This window comes from Dendrobates tinctorius, unplaced genomic scaffold, assembly GCF_039654945.1.
Source record: "Dendrobates tinctorius isolate UK_male_01 unplaced genomic scaffold, ASM3965494v1 ptg000205l, whole genome shotgun sequence".
NCBI classification, from domain to species: domain Eukaryota; kingdom Metazoa; phylum Chordata; class Amphibia; order Anura; family Dendrobatidae; genus Dendrobates; species Dendrobates tinctorius.
Genome location: NW_027361872.1, coordinates 3,741,384 through 3,763,397, shown reverse-complemented (window position 1 = coordinate 3,763,397; position 22,014 = coordinate 3,741,384). Strand labels below are relative to the sequence as shown.

Sequence of the window (22,014 nt, the reverse complement as noted above, 5' to 3'; positions counted from 1 at the left end):
TGCGCGGTCTGGGCTCCCCTCTCCTCTACACACCCCATAGTATTCCTAACCGCTTTTACCAGGTTATCTACACTGTCTAGAGGAAAACATGCGCGTCCTTCCGCCTCCGAGGATGATGATGAGGACGTGGATGCGGAGCCTGAGTTTAACTCCTGTTCTTCTTCTGACTCTGAACTGACAATAACCTGTTTTTTATGCCTGGACTCTGCGGGAGTGCTGGCGCGGTTGATAGCTTGTATTTCCTCCCTAATTATTGCTCGGATATCCTGAGAAGATATCGTCGGCTCCTGCCTGGTCTCTTTCATGCATTGTTTGCAGAGTTTTTTGGGGTAGGAGTCAGGGAGAGGCTCTGAACATAAAGCACATTCTTTATGTTTTGTTTTTCCTTTTTTCTTTGACTAAAACGGGAGGTCAAAGGTAGAGAGAGGGGGGGAGGGAGGGGGGGGGGGGGGGAGGAGAGGAGGTTAGCTTAATAGGTAGAGCATATGCTTTGCACACTCACCCAGTGAAGCTTAATACCGGTTCAGATGGCTGAGACGGTTTGGATCGGGTTTCTGCTGCCTCGCTCCTGCGGGCAGTCTCCGTCCTGGCGCTGCGGTCCCTGGTGGAGTTGCCCCCAGCTGAATCCCCTGCTGGGGTTTGCGACTCTGCGGGGGACGACATATTCCAATGTTGCAGCGCTGCAGCGCTGTTTTACCTGTATCGTTGCCCCGGAAGTCGCCCTGTCACAGGGCGCATGCGCCGCGTCATCGCCATCTTACCCCGGAAGTTCAACCATTACTTCCGGGGTATGGGAGCGTCGGGCGCCGGCCTGCTCCCGCGCCACCGCTGACAACACATGCGGCTCGCGCGCACATGGCCTCACCATCCACGCTATACCCCCACCGATGGAACGGGGGGGGGGGGAAAATCTCCCGGATGCCAGACCGGCGCGCTCCCTGGTAAGACCGGGCGGCCCTCCCCGGACCCGGCCATTACCAGTATGCCACCAGACGAGGGGGGAGCCGTCAAACGGAGTCTCCCCCGACGCTGCTTCCGGACCGCAGCCCCTGCCGTTCCCGAGGAGACCGCACAGGCGGATGCATGGCCCAGGTAAGATCCTGCAGGATCCTGCTCCATTTGGAACAGGAAACCAAAACTGAGGAGGAAAGGCGGACCGCCCCTTTTATCTTTCCTGTAGGGTTTCCTGTTCCAAATGGGCGGATCCGATACCTCCAGTGGGTGCTGTCGTGGCGAAGAGTAAAATATGATTTTTTAATTGTACGGCTGTATGTTATAAACTTCTGTGAAGCCCTTGGGGGTTCAAAGTTCTCACCACACATCTAGATAAGTTCCTTAGGGGGTCTAGTTTCCAAAATGGGGTCACTTGTAGGGGGTTTCCACTGTTTAGGTACATTCCTAACAAAAAAAAATTTTGGTTCCAAAATTGTGCTGATGTAAAGTAAACATGTGGGAAATGTTAGTTATCAAGTTTTTTGTGTGCTGTATCTCTGTGATTTAAGGGCATAGAAATTCAAAGTTGGAAAATTTTCAAAATTTTCGCCAAATTTCCGTTTTTCTCACAAATAAACGCAAGTTATTTGAATGAAATTTTACCACTAACATGAAGTACAATATGTCACGAGAAAACAATGTCAGAATCACCGGGATCCATGGAAGCGTTCCAGAGTTATGACCTCATAAAGGTACAGTGGTCAGAATTGTAAAAATTGGCCCAGTCATGAACGTGCAAACCACCCTTGGGGGTGAAGGGGTTAAGGTCCTTTTCCTCTCTAAAGAGACAATTTGCATATTTTTTCACCAAACACCATAACTTTCATTTCTCCATCAATATAGTTGTTTGAGTGCTTTTTATTTTTGGAAGGAACGAGTTGTATTTTCCAATTCCAACTGTAGGGCACAAACATTCTGTTGAGCCTTTTTTTCCTTTAAGGCTCACACCTTATGTCACATATACATATATATCTGACATGTGCCATTTTAATCAACAAATGGTATCTTAAGCATCCCTCCCCCCGATATATATACACTTGACAATAAAAGTTGGTGTAAGATTTCATATTTCTTAATTAAAAACACGAGTGACCCAACTGTAGCCGACACATGTCCCCCCCCCATAGCTGCCTGAAGAAACCCTTTGGAGTTCTTACCTCCATCTCCTCCTCTGAATCTGACAGTTCTGCACACACCGCCAGAGACAGCCTTTTCTCTTTATCAGCTGTCATTGCGTCATCTGCCATTTTCATTGCTCTTCTTATCTCAGGTCTGGTGCTGAAAAACAGGCCTCCTTTTTGTGTTTCTCTGGCTGATGAACCTAAAACAAAGCAACAATATACTTCAGCTAGACAAGTGCACTGCATATCCTTAATAAATACTATAAAAACATAAAAGGCCCATGGAGGGTGAAGCTATAGCTGACATTTCTCTGGGTCTGCATTCTACGCCTCAGTCGCGACACCAATTTTCATAAATAGGTACGCATTTCAGTTTGAGAAGAATCAAAGACCCCCATCAACATAAGATGGTCGGCTCCCTGAAAAATGCCCACAGGAAAAATGCCAACTTCAGCATCATAAAGTTTCAGATCTATGATATTTGAGGTGCAAGGTGAGAATGTTCACATGATATGTGATTAACTTGTGATTTACAGTTGATCTAGTGCAAAACTGCAAAAATGAAGATCTGTGTTTGTAGCAGTCTGTCATTATCCACGATAGATGAGAGCAGACTACATCTCTCACTGATTCTGCCTTACTCCTCACTCCAGCCCAAAACAGCAGCACATGCAGCACCAGCAACAATGTGATCCAGAGGAGCTATCACCGCTATCAGTACTCACAAAAGTATCACTGTATTATCTGTGGAGTTACATGGGACTGCAGGTCACATCTAATACATTAACATCCCAGTGGGAGCCCACCAAAAGCAGGGAGCTGCTGGCAGATAGTCGTTCCTGGAAGCCCAGAAGGCACAGCAGAAAGGTGAAATTCTGCCACTTGTACCACCTTGTGTACTTGCTGAGAATGTATGTTTTTGCAGTAGTGTAACTGGAGTCCGATGGGCCCCACTGCCAAATTTGGACCTGGCCCCCCCACACACACATAGTGGTCAGATGTATGGTCCCCTGTAGTGTTCTAAATTCTATAAAGACTTATGAATTGCCCCTTTCATTATGTAGTAAAATGTCCACCATCCTGGTATATATGCCCATCATCCTGGTGATTATGTCCTCATCCTGGTATACAGTATATGTCCCAATGATGGTATATATGGTCCCCATCCTGGTATGTATGGTCCAAATGGTCTCCATCCTGGTATATACGCCCACTTCCTGGTTTACATGGTCCCCAATCCTAGTGTATGTGTCCCTGTTCTGCCCCAATGCATAATTAAAAACAAAAACATTCTACTCACCTTTCCTCTGCTCCCACGTCGCCCAGTGTCTTTTGTATCCACCGCACAGCCCGGAAGCCGACATCGGAATGTGCGCCATTGTCATGCGCCGCACCCTGTGGCTGCACCTCCGAAGTCAGCTCATAGCCACTGCATGTATCGCAGTGCAGGGACCCGTCGGGTCTCTGCAACACCATGCATGTCATCTGGATCTTCAGTGAGGACGGAGATCCAGCAGAAGCAGGCATCTGTACCCCCGTGCCCGATTGTGGCCTTCAAAACAGTCGTTGCACCTCTGTTTTTTCCTGTTGGTGAACCAATAGTCTTACCAATGTGTGTTCCCCTTACCCTGTGTTTTCTGAGTGGTGTTCTACCCACGGGGATCGAGTGCGGGCATTCAGCTCTAGTTCTTGCAGGCTTTCGAAAGACAGCCAGGTCAGCAGACAAGAGCCCCCACTGACCCATGTGTTTCCATAGCGATGTCACTGACCAACACAGGAGCCGGAAGTGCCAGAGCAGCGCCGCTCTCCTACTGATTTCAGTGGCAGCGAGTCTGGCATCTGCACTTCCTTCCCTGTCCACTTATGACTACCAAGAGTAAGAGTGCACAGATCCTATGTAGTTATGTATCATACACATATACTGCAGGTGTAGGCAGGCATAGGATGAAAGAATATGCAGAATAGATTTGATTAAGGGTCTCTAGGCCTATACACACCACTGAGCATGGAATTATTTTTAGTACAGTGGAATGACAACTCGTAAGAACATAATCTGTACTCTGGGACTAGGTATGAGTGAACCGAACCTGTAGATCCCGGAGCAGTCAGCTGGGCCCTGAGACCTGTGGTGAAATCAATTCTGCATTTTCTTTGTTGCCTGTGTTGTGCTGTATTATATTTCAATGGAGCCCATGGAAGTCACCGGGCTTTCCTTGTTGACATTATTTCACATGATCCTTCCAGCGCTTCCACACCCCCATTGTTTCAAATTGGCAATCCTGTCATTCCTTTTGATACAACCCCAGTAAACAATGGCTTTCCTGCGGTACCAGCCAATTGTGTTTTGGTTAAAGCATGTACTTTAATAGCTCCTCTATCCCCATATTTTATAATTTCTTTTCAATAAAAGTGTATTTTGAGTTCATCTAAAGTTTTCCAGCCAGAGGAACAACAAAGTTATGATTTACTTGGGGTTTGAACATCTTGCATTTCATACTATCAAAGCAGTGGTGACTTGGAAATGCCGACTGCATCGCTCTTCAAAGTGTCATTCAATTCTCAAAACAAAAGATGACAACGTAGTTCAAGAACCAACAGAACATTATCATGACTCCTGCCCGCAAAAAGCAGAAGCAAATGTGCTGCAGAGCATCTCACCTATAATTCTGTCATTCTCCTGCCCTGCAGAGCATTCCACCTATACCTGTATACTATCCCCGTCCTGCAGAGCATTTAACCTATAATTCTATACTATTCTCAGTCCTGCAGAGCATCTTCACCTATAATTCTGTTTTTCTCCTGCCCTGCAGAGCATCTCACCTATACCTGTATACTATCCCCTGTCCTGCAGAGCATTTAACCTATAGATCTATGCTACTCTGTGTCCTGCCGAGCATCTCACCTAAGACTCGCTACTGTTATCCTGTGGGTATTCATGTCTGTGGGCATTTTTCACATATCATGTGAACATCCTCACCTTGCACCTCAAATATCATAGATCTGAAACTTTGTGATGATGCAATTGGCAATTTTCCGTGTGGGCATTTTTCTGGTCACGAAGATGGTCAGACGAATCTGGCAAAATCTGCAGGTCTGGTTGACTTCTCCAGTGTGTACAGAGGCCTTTACATGCACATCTGAAGCAATGCAAAGTTAAAACTTACAGCAGTGTCTACCAGTAAATTTTGGCACAGGTTTTGCACATTGAGTGTGGATAAGTTTTCTTTTTAAGCCTCATCCACTTTGCTGGACCTGTACGGCTATATTCACACATTCCGAATTTGCATCCATATGTAGCTAAATTTAAAAAAAAAAAAAAAAAGAAAAAAAAATCCACATAAAACTGAGTATGCTGCGGAAATTTGCAGCCCGATGATTTTTATACAGAAAAGCTGCAGATTTTATTTTATGTAAAACATATCAAAATCTGCACACAACACATCCAGATTTTGTTGTGGATCTGTGTCCAAACTGATTGTAAAAATTTTCCTCCAAAGTGAACCAATCCCATGGTTTTTGTTTTCCAAAATAAAACCTCTCTAAATACGTACCTGAATAATTCTTCATATATTTTGCTCCCACCCATCCTCTGGTCGGAGGTTCATCGAAAAACTGTACATGAACATGGAGGGACTTTCCCTTTCCTCTGAGGTGCGTCTCTTGCTCGGGATGGTTGTACACCAAGGACGGCCACCATGGGTAACCTGGCATCTTGGCCCAAACAAGATCTCCGGGTACAAAATCGCAAACCGCACTGAAGGGGGAGAAAAAAAATAAATCAGAATTATTATTTTGACTGCTGCAAGAAAAATTAAGTTATATCTTTATTGGAGGACAGTAGCTCATAGGCTAGCACTACAACCTTGCAGCGCTGGGGTCAAATTCAACCAGGGACAACATCTACAAGGAGTTTGTATGTTCTCCCCATGTCTGCCTGGGTTTCCTCCGGATACCCCGCTTTCCTCCCACTCCAAAGACATACTGATAGGGAATATACAGTTGTGGCCAAAAGTATTGACACCCCTGCAATTCTGTCAGATAATACTCAGTTTCTTCCTGAAAATGATTGCAAACACAAATTCTTTGGTATTATCTTCATTTAATTTGTCTTAAATGAAAAAACACAAAAGAGAATGAAGCAAAAAGCAAAACATTGATCATTTCACACAAAACTCCAAAAATGGGCCAGACAAAAGTATTGGCACCCTCAGCCTAATACTTGGTTGCACACCCTTTAGCCAAAATAACTGCGACCAACCACTTCCGGTAACCATCAATGAGTTTCTTACAATGCTCTGCTGGAATTTTAGACCATTCTTCTTTGGCAAACTGCTCCAGGTCCCTGATATTTGAAGGGTGCCTTCTCCAAACTGCCATTTTTAGATCTCTCCACAGCTATTCTATGGGATTCAGGTCTGGACTCATTGCTGGCCACCTTAGAAGTCTCCAGTGCTTTCTCTCAAACCATTTTCTAGTGCTTTTTGAAGTGTGTTTTGGGTCATTGTCCTGCTGGAAGACCCATGACCTCTGAGGGAGACCCAGCTTTCTCACACTGGGCCCTACATTATGCTGAAAAATTTGTTGGTAGTCTTCTGACTTCATAAAGCCATGCACACGGTCAAGCAGTCCAGTACCAGAGGCAGCAAAGCAACCCCAAAACATAAGGGAACCTCCGCCATGTTTGACTGTAGGGGCCATGTTTTTTTCTTTGAATGCATCTTTTTTTCTCCTGTAAACTCTATGTTGATGCCTTTGCCCAAAAAGCTCTACTTTTGTCTCATCTGACCAGAGAACATTCTTCCAAAACGTTTTAGGCTTTTTCAGGTAAGTTTTGGCAAACTCCAGCCTGGCTTTTTTATGTCTCGGGGTAAGAAGTGGGGTCTTCCTGGGTCTCCTACCATACAGTCCCTTTTCATTCAGACACCGACGGATAGTACGGGTTGACTCTGTTGTACCCTCGGACTGCAGGGCAGATTGAACTTGTTTGGATGTTAGTCGAGGTTCTTTAGCCAACATCCACACAATCTTGCGTTGAAATCTCTTGTCAATTTTTCTTTTCCGTCCACATCTAGGGAGGTTAGCCACAGTGCCATGGGCTTTAAACTTCTTGATGACACTGCGCACGGTTGACACAGGAACATTCAGGTCTTTGGAGATGGACTTGTAGCCTTGAGATTGCTCATGCTTCCTCACAATTTGGTTTCTCAAGTCCTCAGACAGTTCTTTGGTCTTCTTTCTTTTCTCCATGCTTAATGTGGTACACACAAGGACACAGGACAGAGGTTGAGTCAACTTTAATCCATGTCAACTGGCTGCAAGTGTGATTTAGCTATTGCCAACACCTGTTAGGTGCCACAGGTAAGTTACAGGTGCTGTTAGTTACACAAATTAGAGAAGCATCACATGATTTTTTTGAACAGTGCCAATACTTTTTTCCACCCTCTTTTTTATGTTTGGTGTGGAATTATATCCAATTTGGCTTTAAGACAATTCTTTTTGTGTTTTTTCATTTAAGACAAATTAAATGACGATAATAATACCAAAGAATTTGTGTTTGCAATCATTTTCAGGAAGAAACTGAGTATTATCTGACAGAATTGCAGGGGTGTCAATACTTTTGGCCACAACTGTAGATTGTGAGACAGTGTCGGTAAGGTCTGTAAAGTGCTGGGGAATCAAATAACAGCGTTATACAAGCGAGTAAAATAAAAATAAATATTGGAGGCAAGCATGTTTTCATCTACAGAAAGAGGATGAACGTCAATTTTGTAAAGGCAAGAAATTCTTGTAGGTCTGGATGTGTAGAGACTCCCCCCCACAAAGAAGAGCTGCAGCTCCCTTCACGGTACAATAAGCCTTTGACTTCACTTGGAAGAGATCTGGCCACTAAAGGTAAATGCACATATTCACGAGTTCTCCTGCCAATCTCCATGTGCATTACAAAGGGTGAGATCTGCAAGAAAATTGATATGATGCAGGCTCAAAAAACCTGCAGCATTTATGGAAGTCTCTGCAACGTGCAAAAGGGGTTTTCCAAAAACCAATAGACATGCATCGCGCTGGGAAGAAAACGCTCCAATATGTCAGATGATTGTTTTGGTAGAACCCCAAGATGGCCATTTACTTTAAAGGAGTTCTGCAATTTCAATTCTGGCAGGATCGACCAAACATTCAATATAAAGGCGTTCAGGAGAGAAGGATTAAGCACACTGAATTTCAGCTACAGAGCCTTACGTTGGATAAGCCGCTTTACTCCTCTCTCCCTATTGACATCACAGGTCTTTGGGGAGGAAAGTTGGGAAAGACAGCGGCTGTTATCTAAGGTATACAGGCCATCTTTAGGCTCTGTTCACACTAGAGTTGTTGCGTCAGTATGTAATGGAAGCCATAACACTCAGCCTTGGCCTATTAGGGAATACACTGGTGGGTAGGAGTACATATGGTGGAAAAATCTGCTACAAAACCACAACCTTTGTAACACGCAGATCTCATCCTTCTACATTAAAAGACGAGATCTGCAGTGAAAAATGTGCATCCACCTGGCTGGCACTGAAGTCCACTGCACAAATTCACGTGGAAATATCCACAGCATGTCCGCACCTGGCGTATCGTCCCATCACATACGTGGAATCACTGCATTTGTGAATAATGGGGTTTGCACAAAGCTGATCTAAATGCTGCAATCTTTCCTATACAGAAGTTAGCCAGCGATGCAGATTTTTATTAAATCTGGAACATGACAACTCTGGACGCGGATTACTTACAGATTTTCACAACAGATCAACAAGATCAGATGATATTGATGGGAATATAGCATCACGTCATGGACAAGATTTGCTGCAGAATTAGTCCTTGTTTGCCATGGATACTTCACAGTTTTGTGCAGCTATCACTGAGGATACTAATCCGATGTGCAAAAAAAATGACTCAACCCCTCTGTATGGCAGTTTTGGAAACGGCAGAAAACTCTGTGGCCATGTGAGCAGCAACGTGGATCTCACAATAGGACGCTGAAATCATAACAAGCCCCCCCCCCCCAAAAAAAAACCACAGGTTGACGTTCTTTCTATCCCTAGCGCCCTTTATCTATGATCACATCAGGCATCTGCGTAAATCAGAGCGCACCACCCTGTAATGCGAGGGGGCGGTGCACTCAATGTCAGCGCCTCAGTGAGCAGAAGTTTGGAAGCGATGATTTACGCTGGCGGCGGATATAAAAGACCCACGTATCACCGGCTGGTTTAGGCTGTGTGCACACGCTGCGGATTTTGCTGCGGCTCCACAGCACCATGATTCCCTATGGGAAATCAAAAACCGCAAAGCAGACGGTGCGGAATTTTCCGCGCGGATTATCTGCGGTTTTCAGTCCACAGAAAGAATTGACATGTCAATTCTTTCTGCGGATTCTGCTGCAGTTTGCCATCTCCTCCATTAAGGAGATGAAAAACCACAGGGCAAAACCGCAGAGCAATCCACAGGTAAAACCGCAGGTCTTTTGACCTGCGGTTTCACCTGCGGATTTTACAAAATCCACGCGGATGAATCCGCACATAATCCACAGCGTGTGCACACAGCCTTATGAATGAGTCCATCTTGCTGACAGTTTCCTTTTAAAAGGGTTATTCCCCAAATAGGTTCAGGAATAAGTTGCTGATCGCTGCGGATCCAACCATTAGGACCCCCAGCCAGAATGGAGCAGCGGTGCCCATGTTCAGCCTCCGCTCCCTCCCAGCTCCCATCTCTGGGGGTCCCAGTGATCAGTACCTGCCGCCTCTGTGATCCCTGGGATTGGGGGGTGACAGCAGCGCCCTCTATAGCACAAGTGACACTGGTCACCCAGCTTCCCAGGAACAGAAGAGATAACATTGTGCCCTCCAGAACTACAAATCCCAGCATGCCCAGGAAGCAACCCCCCCCCCCGGAAACCAGAGTCCAGGACCCGAGCACTGATCTGCTGGGCGTTGTAGTCCACACTTGCACTGACCTGGGTGTGGCAGCTCGGGGGGTCTTCTTCCCTTCATGTTTGGGAGCCCCCGCTGACTCTTTAGGTGACGTATTGGACTTGTGTCCGGCAATGGCGGGCACGTCAGCCTCGGTGGGGGACGTGGAGTCCCCGCTCCTCTTCACCTTGCTGGTGCTGGCCGGGGGAGACTTGGTGAAGAAACTGAACAAGGTGCTCTGCTTAGACATGGTGATGGCGGCGCTCACCTCCCAGCTGCGCTCTACCTCCGTGCAGCGCGGGAAAATCCACTCCAAGATGGAAACGTCACTCACCGGAAGTGCGTCGCGCACGCACAGCCAATCAGCGAAGAGATCCAGCAGAGGGGCGGAGTCTCCAGCAGAGCACGTGTGGAGCCTAGCTTGTTGCCTTGGTGACCGAGGCCCTTGTTATGGAAGGAAAGTGTGTGGGGAGAGTCACGTGGTTTCATTTTTTTGGCGCCATGTTTTTATTCCACTCATTATTTTTTTTTTCGCACAGGCGGTATAAAGAGGGGTAACTTTTTTGTTTTATGCGTATAATTCATAACATTTTTTGCCTTTTTTTTCCCGAGAGCGATGGGATTATGATTAACCTCTTAAGTACCTTCTTCCAAGAGCCGTAACCTTTTTTTTTTATTTTTTCTGTCGGTGGGCTTGTTATTTTTTGCAGGACGACTTGTAGTTTTGAACGACGCCATTCATTTTACCGTCTAGTATTCTGGAAAACAAAAAAATTCCAGATGTGAAGAAATAACAAGAAAAAGCGCAATTTCACAATTTTTTTTAAATTTATTTGTTTTTTTATTTACCATGTTTGCAATACGGTAAAACTGACCTGCCGGTAAAATTCTCCAGGCCCGTACGAGTACGCAGATACCAGACACTTATATGTTTTATTTTATTTAAGTGGTGAAAAAAAATCAGAAATGTGAAAAAAAATAAAATAAATAAATCACTTGTCGCCATTTTCTGAGACCCACAATGTTTTTCATTTTCAGGCTAGGGGACGGTGTTGGGGCTTGTTTTTTGCACCCCGAACCAATGTTTTTAGTGAAATTGTTTTCAGTGCCCGAAAAACTGCAATTTTGGCTTTTTGATTTTTTTAAATTTATTTATTTATTTTTTCATTTACCGATCAAATCTATTTTATATTTTGATCGGACTTTTATGAACGCAGCGATACCAAATATGTTTATTTTTTAAAACATTAATTTGAACTTATTTATATTTTTATTTTTTCATATTTTTTAACACATTTTTTTCTTACATTTCACTGTATTTGTTAGTCGCCTTCTGGGAGACCCGAACCTGCGTATCCTGTATATCATATGTTATTAAGGGGTTAATAATCACATTTACGGGTTATTTTCAAAGAGCTGGACTTTTTTTTTTCTCCTTGAGATATTCATATACTTTTTTTGAATTTTTTTTATGAGATTGGTGGAATTATTAATAAACTAGTTATAACAGTATACATAAATAATAATAAAATGTGCAGTATAAGCATTATATCTAAATATAAATAACATGACACTGATATACATAAATCATAAAATAACAAAAAAAAAGTAAGATTATTAATTATTTAGCAGCATGATCTGCAGCTTTCGACACTGTTGACCACCCTCTCCTACTCTCTAGGCTCCAGTCACTAGGCATTAAGGACACTGCTCTCTCCTGGTTCTCCTATCTTTCCGACCGCTCCTTCAGTGTTCTGTTTTCTGGCTCCACTTCATCTCCTCTTCCTCTCACTGTCGGGGTACCTCAGGGCTCAGTCCTTGCCCCCTTCTCTTCTCTCTCTATACGGCCCCAATTGGACAGACCATCAGCAGATTTGGCTTTCAGTACCATCTTTATGCTGATGACACACAACTGTACACATCATCCCCTGACCTTACCTCCGCTGTACTACAGAATGTCACTGACTGTCTGTCTGCAGTCTCCAACATCATGTCTGCTCTCTATCTGAAACTCAACCTCTCCAAAACTGAACTTCTTCTGCTCCCACCATCTACTAACCTCCCTAAATCTGACATTTCCCTCTCTGTGGGTGGCACCATAATAACACCCCGACAGCAGGTGCGCTGTCTGGGTGTTATGTTCGACTCCGATCTCTCCTTCACCTCCCATATACAATCTCTTGCCCGCTCATGCTGCTTACACCTAAAGAACATCTCTAGAATCCGCCCTTTTCTCACCATGGAAACAACAAAAACTCTCACTGTCGCCCTGATCCACTCCCGCCTGGATTACTGTAATGCTCTATTAATTGGCCTCCCTCTCACTCGACTCTCCCCTCTCCAGTTTATCCTTAATGCAGCAGCCAGGGTTGTCCATCTGGCTAATCGTTACTCAGACGCGTCCGCTCTTCGCCAGTCGTTACACTGGCTGCCAATTCATTACAGGGTACAATTCAAAGTACTTGTTCTCACCCACAAAGCTCTCCACAGTGCGGCACCCCCTTACATCTCCTCCCTCATTTCTGTCTATCGGCCTAACCGACCGCTGCGCTCTGCAAATGACTTTCGACTAACCTCTGCCCTAATCCGTACCTCCCACTCCCGACTCCAAGACTTCTCAAAACCCGCTCGAGCAGCGCGAAACAGCCGTTGTCAGCCAAAAATAGTGTGTCTTTTAGTGTGTGACATCAGCCAAAAATAAAATCCCAATTTAAATCTGGTATCGCTGCAATCGCACCGACCCGAAGAATAATAATATCTAATCACTTACAGTTGTGGCCAAAAGTATTGACACCCCTGCAATTCTGTCAGATAATACTCAGTTTCTTCCTGAATATGATTGCAAACACAAATTCTTTGGTATTATTATCTTTATTTAATTTGTCTTAAATGAAAAAACACAAAAAGAATTGTCTTAAAGCCAAATTGGATATAATTCCACACCAAACATAAAAAAGAGGGTGGACAAAAGTATTGGCACTGTTCGAAAAATCATGTGATACTTCTCTAATTTGTGTAATTAACAGCATCTGTAACTTACCTGTGGCACCTAACAGGTGCTGGCAATAACTAAATCACACTTGCAGCCAGTTGACATGGATTAAAGTTGACTCAACCTCTGTCCTGTGTCCTTGTGTGTACCACATTGAGCATGGAGAAAAGAAAGAAGACCAAAGAACTGTCTGAGGACTTGAGAAACCAAATTGTGAGGAAGCATGAGCAATCTCAAGGCTACAAGTTCATCTCCAAAGACCTGAATGTTCCTGTGTCTACCGTGCGCAGTGTCATCAAGAAGTTTAAAGCCCATGGCACTGTGGCTAACCTCCCTAGATGTGGACAGAAAAGAAAAATTGACGAGATTTCAACGCAAGATTGTGCGGATGTTGGCTAAAGAACCTTGACAAGCATCCAAACAAGTTCAAGCTGCCCTGCAGTCCGAGGGTACAACAGTGTCAACCCGTACTATCCGTCGGCGTCTGAATGAAAAGGGACTGTATGGTAGGAGACCCAGGAAGACCCCACTTCTTACCCCGAGACATAAAAAAGCCAGGCTGGAGTTTGCCAAAACTTACCTGAAAAAGCCTAAAACGTTTTGGAAGAATGTTCTCTGGTCAGATGAGACAAAAGTAGAGCTTTTTGGGCAAAGGCATCAACATAGAGTTTACAGGAGAAAAAAAGAGGCATTCAAAGAAAAAAACACGGTCCCTACAGTCAAACATGGCGGAGGTTCCCTGATGTTTTGGGGTTGCTTTGCTGCCTCTGGCACTGGACGGCTTGACTGTGTGCATGGCATTATGAAGTCTGAAGACTACCAACAAATTTTGCAGCATAATGTAGGGCCCAGTGTGAGAAAGCTGGGTCTTTCTCAGAGGTCATGGGTCTTCCAGCAGGACAATGACCCAAAACACACTTCAAAAAGCACTAGAAAATGGTTTGAGAGAAAGCACTGGAGACTTCTAAGGTGGCCAGCAATGAGTCCAGACCTGAATCCCATAGAACACCTGTGGAGAGATCTAAAAATGGCAGTTTGGAGAAGGCACCCTTAAATATCAGGGACCTGGAGCAGTTTGCCAAAGAAGAATGGTCTAAAATTCCAGCAGAGCATTGTAAGAAACTCATTGATGGTTACCGGAAGCGGTTGGTCGCAGTTATTTTGGCTAAAGGTTGTGCAACCAAGTATTAGGCTGAGGGTGCCAATACTTTTGTCTGGCCCATTTTTGGAGTTTTGTGTGAAATTATCAATGTTTTGCTTTTGCTTTATTCTCTTTTGTGTTTTTTTCATTTAAGACAAATTAAATGAAGATAATAATACTAAAGAATTTGTGATTGCAATCATTTTCAGGAAGAAACTGAGTATTACCTGACAGAATTGCAGGGGTGTCAATACTTTTGGCCACAACTGTATACTGAATGAGGAACAGTGTAAAAAATAAATAAAATCAATTATTTACCTGCTGTTGATTTGTTCATACTGTCTGTCAAAGATCGCAGTCTCGGTGCACATTTATCCTTTGCTCTACGCTGAGCGCCGGGGTTTCCATGTAAATCTCTGAAATATGTTATTGATCAGGGGATGGAGAATTCCCTATAATTTTTTAAGCATACATAAAATCACAGTCCACCACAGTTTTGTGCACTTCTGAAAAGGAGGACACCACTGAACAGAGGCCAGATGGAGTCCTGAGTAACTCTGCTGTCTCATTAAAGTAAATGGGTCCTTTGGGGTTTCATCTGAATCACGTAAATTGGAGATTTAGATGGAAACCCCAAAGTAAGTGGTCAGCGTAGAGCGCCAGATAAATGTGATCATAAATGTTATGTAAAATGTCCCAAATAAAAGCTTCAACTAAATCCACATTCAGGTCTGTCATCTGTAAACAGAAATATATGGGGCTTCCTCGTTACTGGTAGCACAAAGGCTCTTGAAATGCTTTATAGCTCCTCGCCCCCCAAAAGAAAATCAGCAAATTTTGCACTCCCAAATCCAAATACCCTGAGCCCCACAGTGTACCTAAGCCACATATAGTATCCACATGTTTGGCATTTCTGTAGCGATGAGAGCCTGCCTAATTTATAGGTGCGTGTCTCCAGAAGCATGAGCTGGGCACCACAACGTACTGGTCACCGCAGTGTACTGATGACTACAGCATACTGGTCACTACAGTGTACTTTTCAGTGCAATGTATGGGCACAAAAATAGCATATACTGTAGGCAATAGTGAATTAGCAAGATTCACTGCTGCTTGTTTCATGGAGTCAAAATAATCACCACAACTGTAAATTCGCAGAGGGGTGTAATTTACAGAATGGGGTCTCTTGAGGGGGGATTCTGCTCTTCTGGTACTTAGGGGCTCTGTATATAGTAACATAGTAACATAGTTATTAAGGTTGAAGGGAGACTTTGAGTCCATCTAGTTCAACCCATATCCTATCCTAACTTGCCCTAACATGTTGATCCAGAGGAAGGCAAAAAAAACCCATGTGGCAACAGTAAGCTTCACATTGGGGAAAAAAATTCCTTCCCGACTCCACATACGGCAATCAGACTAGCTCCCTGGATCAACGCAATATTAAGGAGACTAGTGTATATACCCTGTAATATTCTACTTTTCAAGAAAGGCATCCAGTCCCTTCTTAAATTTTTGTAGTGAATCACTCATTACAACATCATATGGCAGAGAGTTCCATAGTCTCACTGCTCTTACAGTAAAGAATCCGCGTCTGTGAGTATGCTTAAACCTTCTTTCCTCCAGACGTAGAGGATGCCCCCTTGTCCCCATCACAGGTCTAAGAGTAAAAAGATCATTAGAAAGGTCTTTGTATTGTCCCCACATATATTTATACATTGTAATAAGATCACCCCTAAGCCTTCGATTCTCCAAACTAAATAACCCCAAGTGTAATAACCTGTCTTGGTATTGCAGACCCCCTAGTTCCCTAATAACCTTGGTCGCTCTTCTCTGCACCCGCTCCAGTTCAGCTATGTCTTTCTTATACACCGGAGACCAGAACTGTACACAGTATTCTAAGTGTGTTCGCACTAGTGACTTATATAGAGGTAAAATTATGTTCTCCTCATGAGCATCTATGCCTCTTTTAATGCATCCCATTATTTTATTTGCCTTTGCAGCAGCTACTTGACTCTGGCCACTAAATGTGAGTTTGTCGTCCACCCATACACCCAGGTCTTTTTCAGTGACTGTTTTGCCCAGTGTTTTACAATTAAGCACATAATTATACAACTTGTTCGTTCTACCCAAGTGCATGACCTTACATTTATCCCCATTAAAGCTCATTTGCCATTTATCAGCCCAAGCTTCTAGTTTACATAAATCCTCCTGTAATATAAAATTGTCCTCCTCTGTATTAATTACCCTGCAGATTTTAGTGTCATCTGCAAATATTGAAATTCTACTCTCTATGCCCCCTACAAGGTCATCAATAAATATGTTAAAAAGAAGCGGGCCCAAAACTGACCCCTGTGGTACCCCACTGCTAACCGTGACCCAGTCCGAGTGTGCTCCATTAATAACCACCCTTTGTTTCCTATCCCTGAGCCAGCTCTTAACCCACCTACACATATGTTCCCCTATCCCCATTGTTCTCATTTTATGTATCAACCTTTTTTGTGGCACCGTATCAAAAACTTTTGAAAAGTCCATGTACACCACGTCCACTGCATTCCCTTAGTCCAGTCAGGAACTTACCTCTTCATAAAAGCTTATCAGATTAGTCTGACAGGAACGGTCTCTTGTAAACCCATGTTGATATTGGGTCATAAGGTTATTCTTCTCCAGATACTCTAGTATAGTATCTCTTAGAAAACCCTCCAGGATTTTACCCACAGTTGAGGTTAAACTTACTGGCCTATAATTTCCAAGTTCAGTTTTTGTCCCCTTTTTGAATATTGGCACCACATTTGCTATACGCCAGTCCTGTGGTACAGACCCTGTTATTATGGAATCTTTAAAGATTAAAAATAGTGGTCTATCTATGACTGTGCTTAATTCCTGCAGTACTCGTGGGTGTATCCCATCCGGGCCCGGGGATTTGTCAATTTTAGTGATTTGTAGACGCCGCCGTACTTCCTGCTGGGTTAAGCAGGTGACATTTAATGGAGAATTTTTATCCCTGATCATGTTCTCCGTCATGGGATTTTCTTGTGTAAATACTGTTGAAAAAAAGTCATTTAGCATATTGGCTTTTTCCTCATCCTCATCCACCATTTCACCCAGACTATTTTTAAGGGGACCAACACTATCATTTTTTAGTTTCTTACTATTTATGTAGTTAAAGAATATTTTGGGATTATTTTTACTTTCTCTGGCAATGAGTCTCTCTGTCTCAATCTTTGCTGTCTTGATTTGCTTTTTACAGAATTTATTTAATCTTCTGTATTTATTTAATGCCTCATCACTACCTACTTGCTTTAATTCTCTAAATGCTTTATTTTTATCTCTTATTGCGCCCCTTACAGCTCTATTTAGCCATAGTGGTTTCCTCCTATTTCTCGCATGTTTATTCCCATACGGTATATATTGTGCACAGGTCCTATTCAGGATGCTAATAAACGTCTCCCATTTTCTTTGTGTATTTTTATGTCTCAGGATATCGTCCCAGTTAATTGCACCAAGATCATCTCTCATCCGTTGGAAATTTGCCTTCCTGAAGTTTAGTGTCCTTGTAACCCCTCTACTACACATCTTATTAAAGGATACATGAAAACTTATTAATTTGTGATCACTATTAGCCAAGTGACCGCAACCCTTATATTTGATATGCGGTCTGGCCTGTTGGATAATATTAGGTCTAGCAGTGCCCCCCCTCTTGTTGGGTCCTGAACCAGTTGTGAAAGGTAATTGTCTCTCATCGTTGTCAGAAACCTATTACCTTTGCTGGAACTGCAGGTTTCGGTTCCCCAATGTATTTCAGGGTAGTTGAAGTCCCCCATAATAATGACTTCTCCTTTAGTCGCTGCTTCATCTATTTGCTTTATGAGGATATTCTCTGTAGCTTCCATTATTTTTGGAGATTTATAACAAACCCCTATCAGTAATTTATTATTTTTCCCCCCTCCCCTTATCTCTACCCACAGGGACTCTACATTTTCATTAGATTCATATATATTATCACGAAGGATGGGTTTTAAGGATGATTTTACATATAAACACACGCCTCCCCCTCGCTTATTTAAAAAAAGGGGGGTGGAAAAAGATCCACTAATATACGACCACAGATCCAGTATAAAAATAGAATATCTTTATTAGACAGGTATGCAGAACAAGACAAAAACAGTGTGGTAATACACATAGATTAACCACGTAGCATGGAAAACGTAGCAGACCCCACCCAAGGACTCATAAATTAGTATTACAAATCAGATGAAATATAAATATATACATGTACAGTACTTATCTAGGCACCAAAATAACTCATACTTATTGTAAACCGCATTAATGGCCGGTCTAGTGGGCCCTGCAGGTATATCATGGCATCCCAGTGAGCAAATAAATCGCTATATTTTAAAGATCAAATAACTGCCATCCAAGGGAGACTATAACGAAAATATATAAGTGCCACCATCATCTTTCTCATACCACAATCGGCAAAAAGTGAACACTGGCTAATGTACCAGTCAAAAATATGTTGCATCACCATATAGCTAATGCGATGTATGTAACCATGTTCACCCAAACCGGGCAGCATAACGCCAGGGGTCGATGAGGTGGCATCTTACCAAAGTATGACGGTGATGTGCAGGGGTCCTGGGGGGTCCGCGCGTCTGCCCCGACGCGCGTTTCGGATGCTCGTCCTTCGTCAGGGGGCGTGGTAAACATCAGGGCCGGGGAGTTTAAAAAGGCCGCGGACCGGAAGTCCTGACCGGAAGTGACGCATCCGCAGTCATGATGACCAAGGATGCGAGGCGGCGCCAACGTCAGTCAGTGCGCTCCAGGGCATCAAAGGATGCCATGGAAACACATCAACTAGAGACGCCGGAAGCCGCATCGCAGCCCCAGACCATGACACGCATGCGTACTGGTCAGGACAAACCAAAATAAACCGATCCATACTCCATTTGAATTAATACAGCATATTACCTATCACAAAACGGCCATAATACTTAGAGTAAGCTACAAAACAATCACCATCTACAACTCAAATACAAGGTGATATTAGATGGGCATAATGGGTACATTTAATAACAATATACAGCATCTAGGACATTATCAATAAAAGTATATATACTTAAGAAAATATTGGCCACATGGGCCGCATAAAGCACATCAATATAGATGCCATTGGATAATAACCCGGGTCACCAATGATTAACAATAATATCTCATTAATAGGGATCAGACAGCTAGCTATAGAAAATATAATGTAAGTAGACCTCATAAAATACATCAATGCACATGTCAACAGGCAGAACAATTAAATTACCCATGTCGCCGATATTAATAATAATAACATCCATTCATATCAAATATATTGTATATCAAATAGCATATATCAAAAAACAAATACAGGGGCATACAATATAAAATAGGTAGATTCATAGATCAACCCAATTGAACATTCCATTACATAAAAGCAATATAATAAACGTTTAATGGATTATTAGATAGTTATTTCACTACACTAAACCACACAGTATGCCCCACAAGTAGCCTCAAAATGTGTAATTAGGTTATACAAATATGAGAAAAATACACAACGATAATGGATTGGATATGACAAATAGGAGTATGGCCCTCGTAGATCTCGATGAAAATGTTCCACGGGTACGGCTCCTGATGCAACGCAATATCATGAACTACAGGCCTACAAATAAAAATATATTAAAAAATAAAACATTGATAGAAGCCAAATAAAAACAACCACGCAAAACGTGGGTAACTAGATGCATAAAGTGATACAATCAGTGGGTGATCATAGAGATCTACGAGGGCCATACTCCTATTTGTCATATCCAATCCATTATCGGTGTGTATTTTTGTCATATTTGTATAACCTAATTACACATTTTGAGGCTACTTGTGGGGCATACTGTGTGGTTTAGTGTAGTGATATAACTATCTAATAATCCATTAAACGTTTATTATATTGCTTTTATGTAATGGAATGTTCAATTGGGTTGATCTATGAATCTACCTATTTTATATTGTATGCCCCTGTATTTGTTTTTTGATATATGCTATTTGATATACAATATATTTGATATGAATGGATGTTATTATTATTAGTATCGGCGACATGGGTAATTTAAATGTTCTGCCTGTTGACATGTGCATTGATGTATTTTATGAGGTCTACTTACATTATATTTTCTATAGCTAGCTGTCTGATCCCTATTAATGAGATATTATTGTTAATCATTGGTGACCCGGGTTATTATCCAATGGCATCTATATTGATGTGCTTTATGCGGCCCATGTGGCCAATATTTTCTTAAGTATATATACTTTTATTGATAATGTCCTAGATGCTGTATATTGTTATTAAATGTACCCATTATTCCCATCTAATATCACCTTGTATTTGAGTTGTAGATGGTGATTGTTTTGTAGCTTACTCTAAGTATTATGGCCGTTTTGTGATAGGTAATATGCTGTATTAATTCAAATGGAGTATGGATCGGTTTATTTTGGTTTGTCCTGACCAGTACGCATGCGTGTCATGGTCTGGGGCTGCGATGCGGCTTCCGGCGTCTCTAGTTGATGTGTTTCCATGGCATCCTTTGATGCCCTGGAGCGCACTGACTGACGTTGGCGCCGCCTCGCATCCTTGGTCATCATGACTGCGGATGCGTCACTTCCGGTCAGGACTTCCGGTCCGCGGCCTTTTTAAACTCCCCGGCCCTGATGTTTACCACGCCCCCTGACGAAGGACGAGCATCCGAATCGCGCGTCGGGGCAGACGCGCGGACCCCCCAGGACCCCTGCACATCACCGTCATACTTTGGTAAGATGCCACCTCATCGACCCCTGGCGTTATGCTGCCCGGTTTGGGTGAACATGGTTACATACATCGCATTAGCTATATGGTGATGCAACATATTTTTGACTGGTACATTAGCCAGTGTTCACTTTTTGCCGATTGTGGTATGAGAAAGATGATGGTGGCACTTATATATTTTCGTTATAGTCTCCCTTGGATGGCAGTTATTTGATCTTTAAAATATAGCGATTTATTTGCTCACTGGGATGCCATGATATACCTGCAGGGCCCACTAGACCGGCCATTAATGCGGTTTACAATAAGTATGAGTTATTTTGGTGCCTAGATAAGTACTGTACATGTATATATTTATATTTCATCTGATTTGTAATACTAATTTATGAGTCCTTGGGTGGGGTCTGCTACGTTTTCCATGCTACGTGGTTAATCTATGTGTATTACCACACTGTTTTTGTCTTGTTCTGCATACCTGTCTAATAAAGATATCCTATTTTTATACTGGATCTGTGGTCGTATATTAGTGGATCTTTTTCCACCCCCCTTTTTTTATAGTACTTTTACGATGGATCTTTATTGGGGTCCTTTTCAATTAACGGTTACATACAGGTTGAGCACTTAGTATGCATATAATGTGTTATTTCAGCCTGTTTGTGTTTATGAGTATTTCTTTTGATCCCCTCGCTTATTTGTACGGTCATTTCTGAACAGACTATAGCCCTGTAAATTAACAGCCCAGTCGTGGCTCTCATCCAGCCATGTCTCAGATATCCCCACCATGTCATAATTATGTTCCAACAACATTAACTCCAATTCCTCCATTTTGTTGGCGAGACTTCTGGCATTAGTATACATGCACTTTATGTATCTCTCTGTACCTCTATTCTTTCTTAAATTATTAACTGTTCTAACCCCACCCCCCATGCCACCCCCACCCCCAATGTCAATATTTGTGCCCAGGTCTCTATCTGCACTGTCTTCCCCTCCTATAAAAGGAATACCCT

General features: G+C 42.9%; 1 protein-coding gene across 6 annotated transcripts in view; it reads right to left on the bottom strand.

The window, feature by feature from the left end:
- MSH6 (mutS homolog 6) overlaps window positions 1-10,463 on the bottom strand; it is a 57,650-nt gene extending 47,187 nt beyond the window's left edge. For 4 of the 6 annotated variants that reach the window (XR_012222046.1, XM_073554013.1, XM_073554014.1 and 1 more), the window contains exons 1-3: window positions 10,099-10,462; window positions 5,666-5,868; window positions 2,151-2,314 (exon numbers count right to left, since the gene is read on the bottom strand). Coding sequence is in view for 5 of the 6 variants with exons in the window: in XM_073554013.1 (XP_073410114.1) it covers window positions 2,151-2,314; window positions 5,666-5,868; window positions 10,099-10,304 (573 nt within the window). In the remaining variant the exon portion in view is untranslated. Of the gene's footprint in view, window positions 1-2,150; window positions 2,315-5,665; window positions 5,869-10,098 lie in introns of all 6 variants that reach the window. The other 2 variants (XM_073554015.1, XM_073554012.1) reach the window with 2 other exon arrangements.
- Between the last annotated feature and the right edge of the window lie 11,551 nt (window positions 10,464-22,014).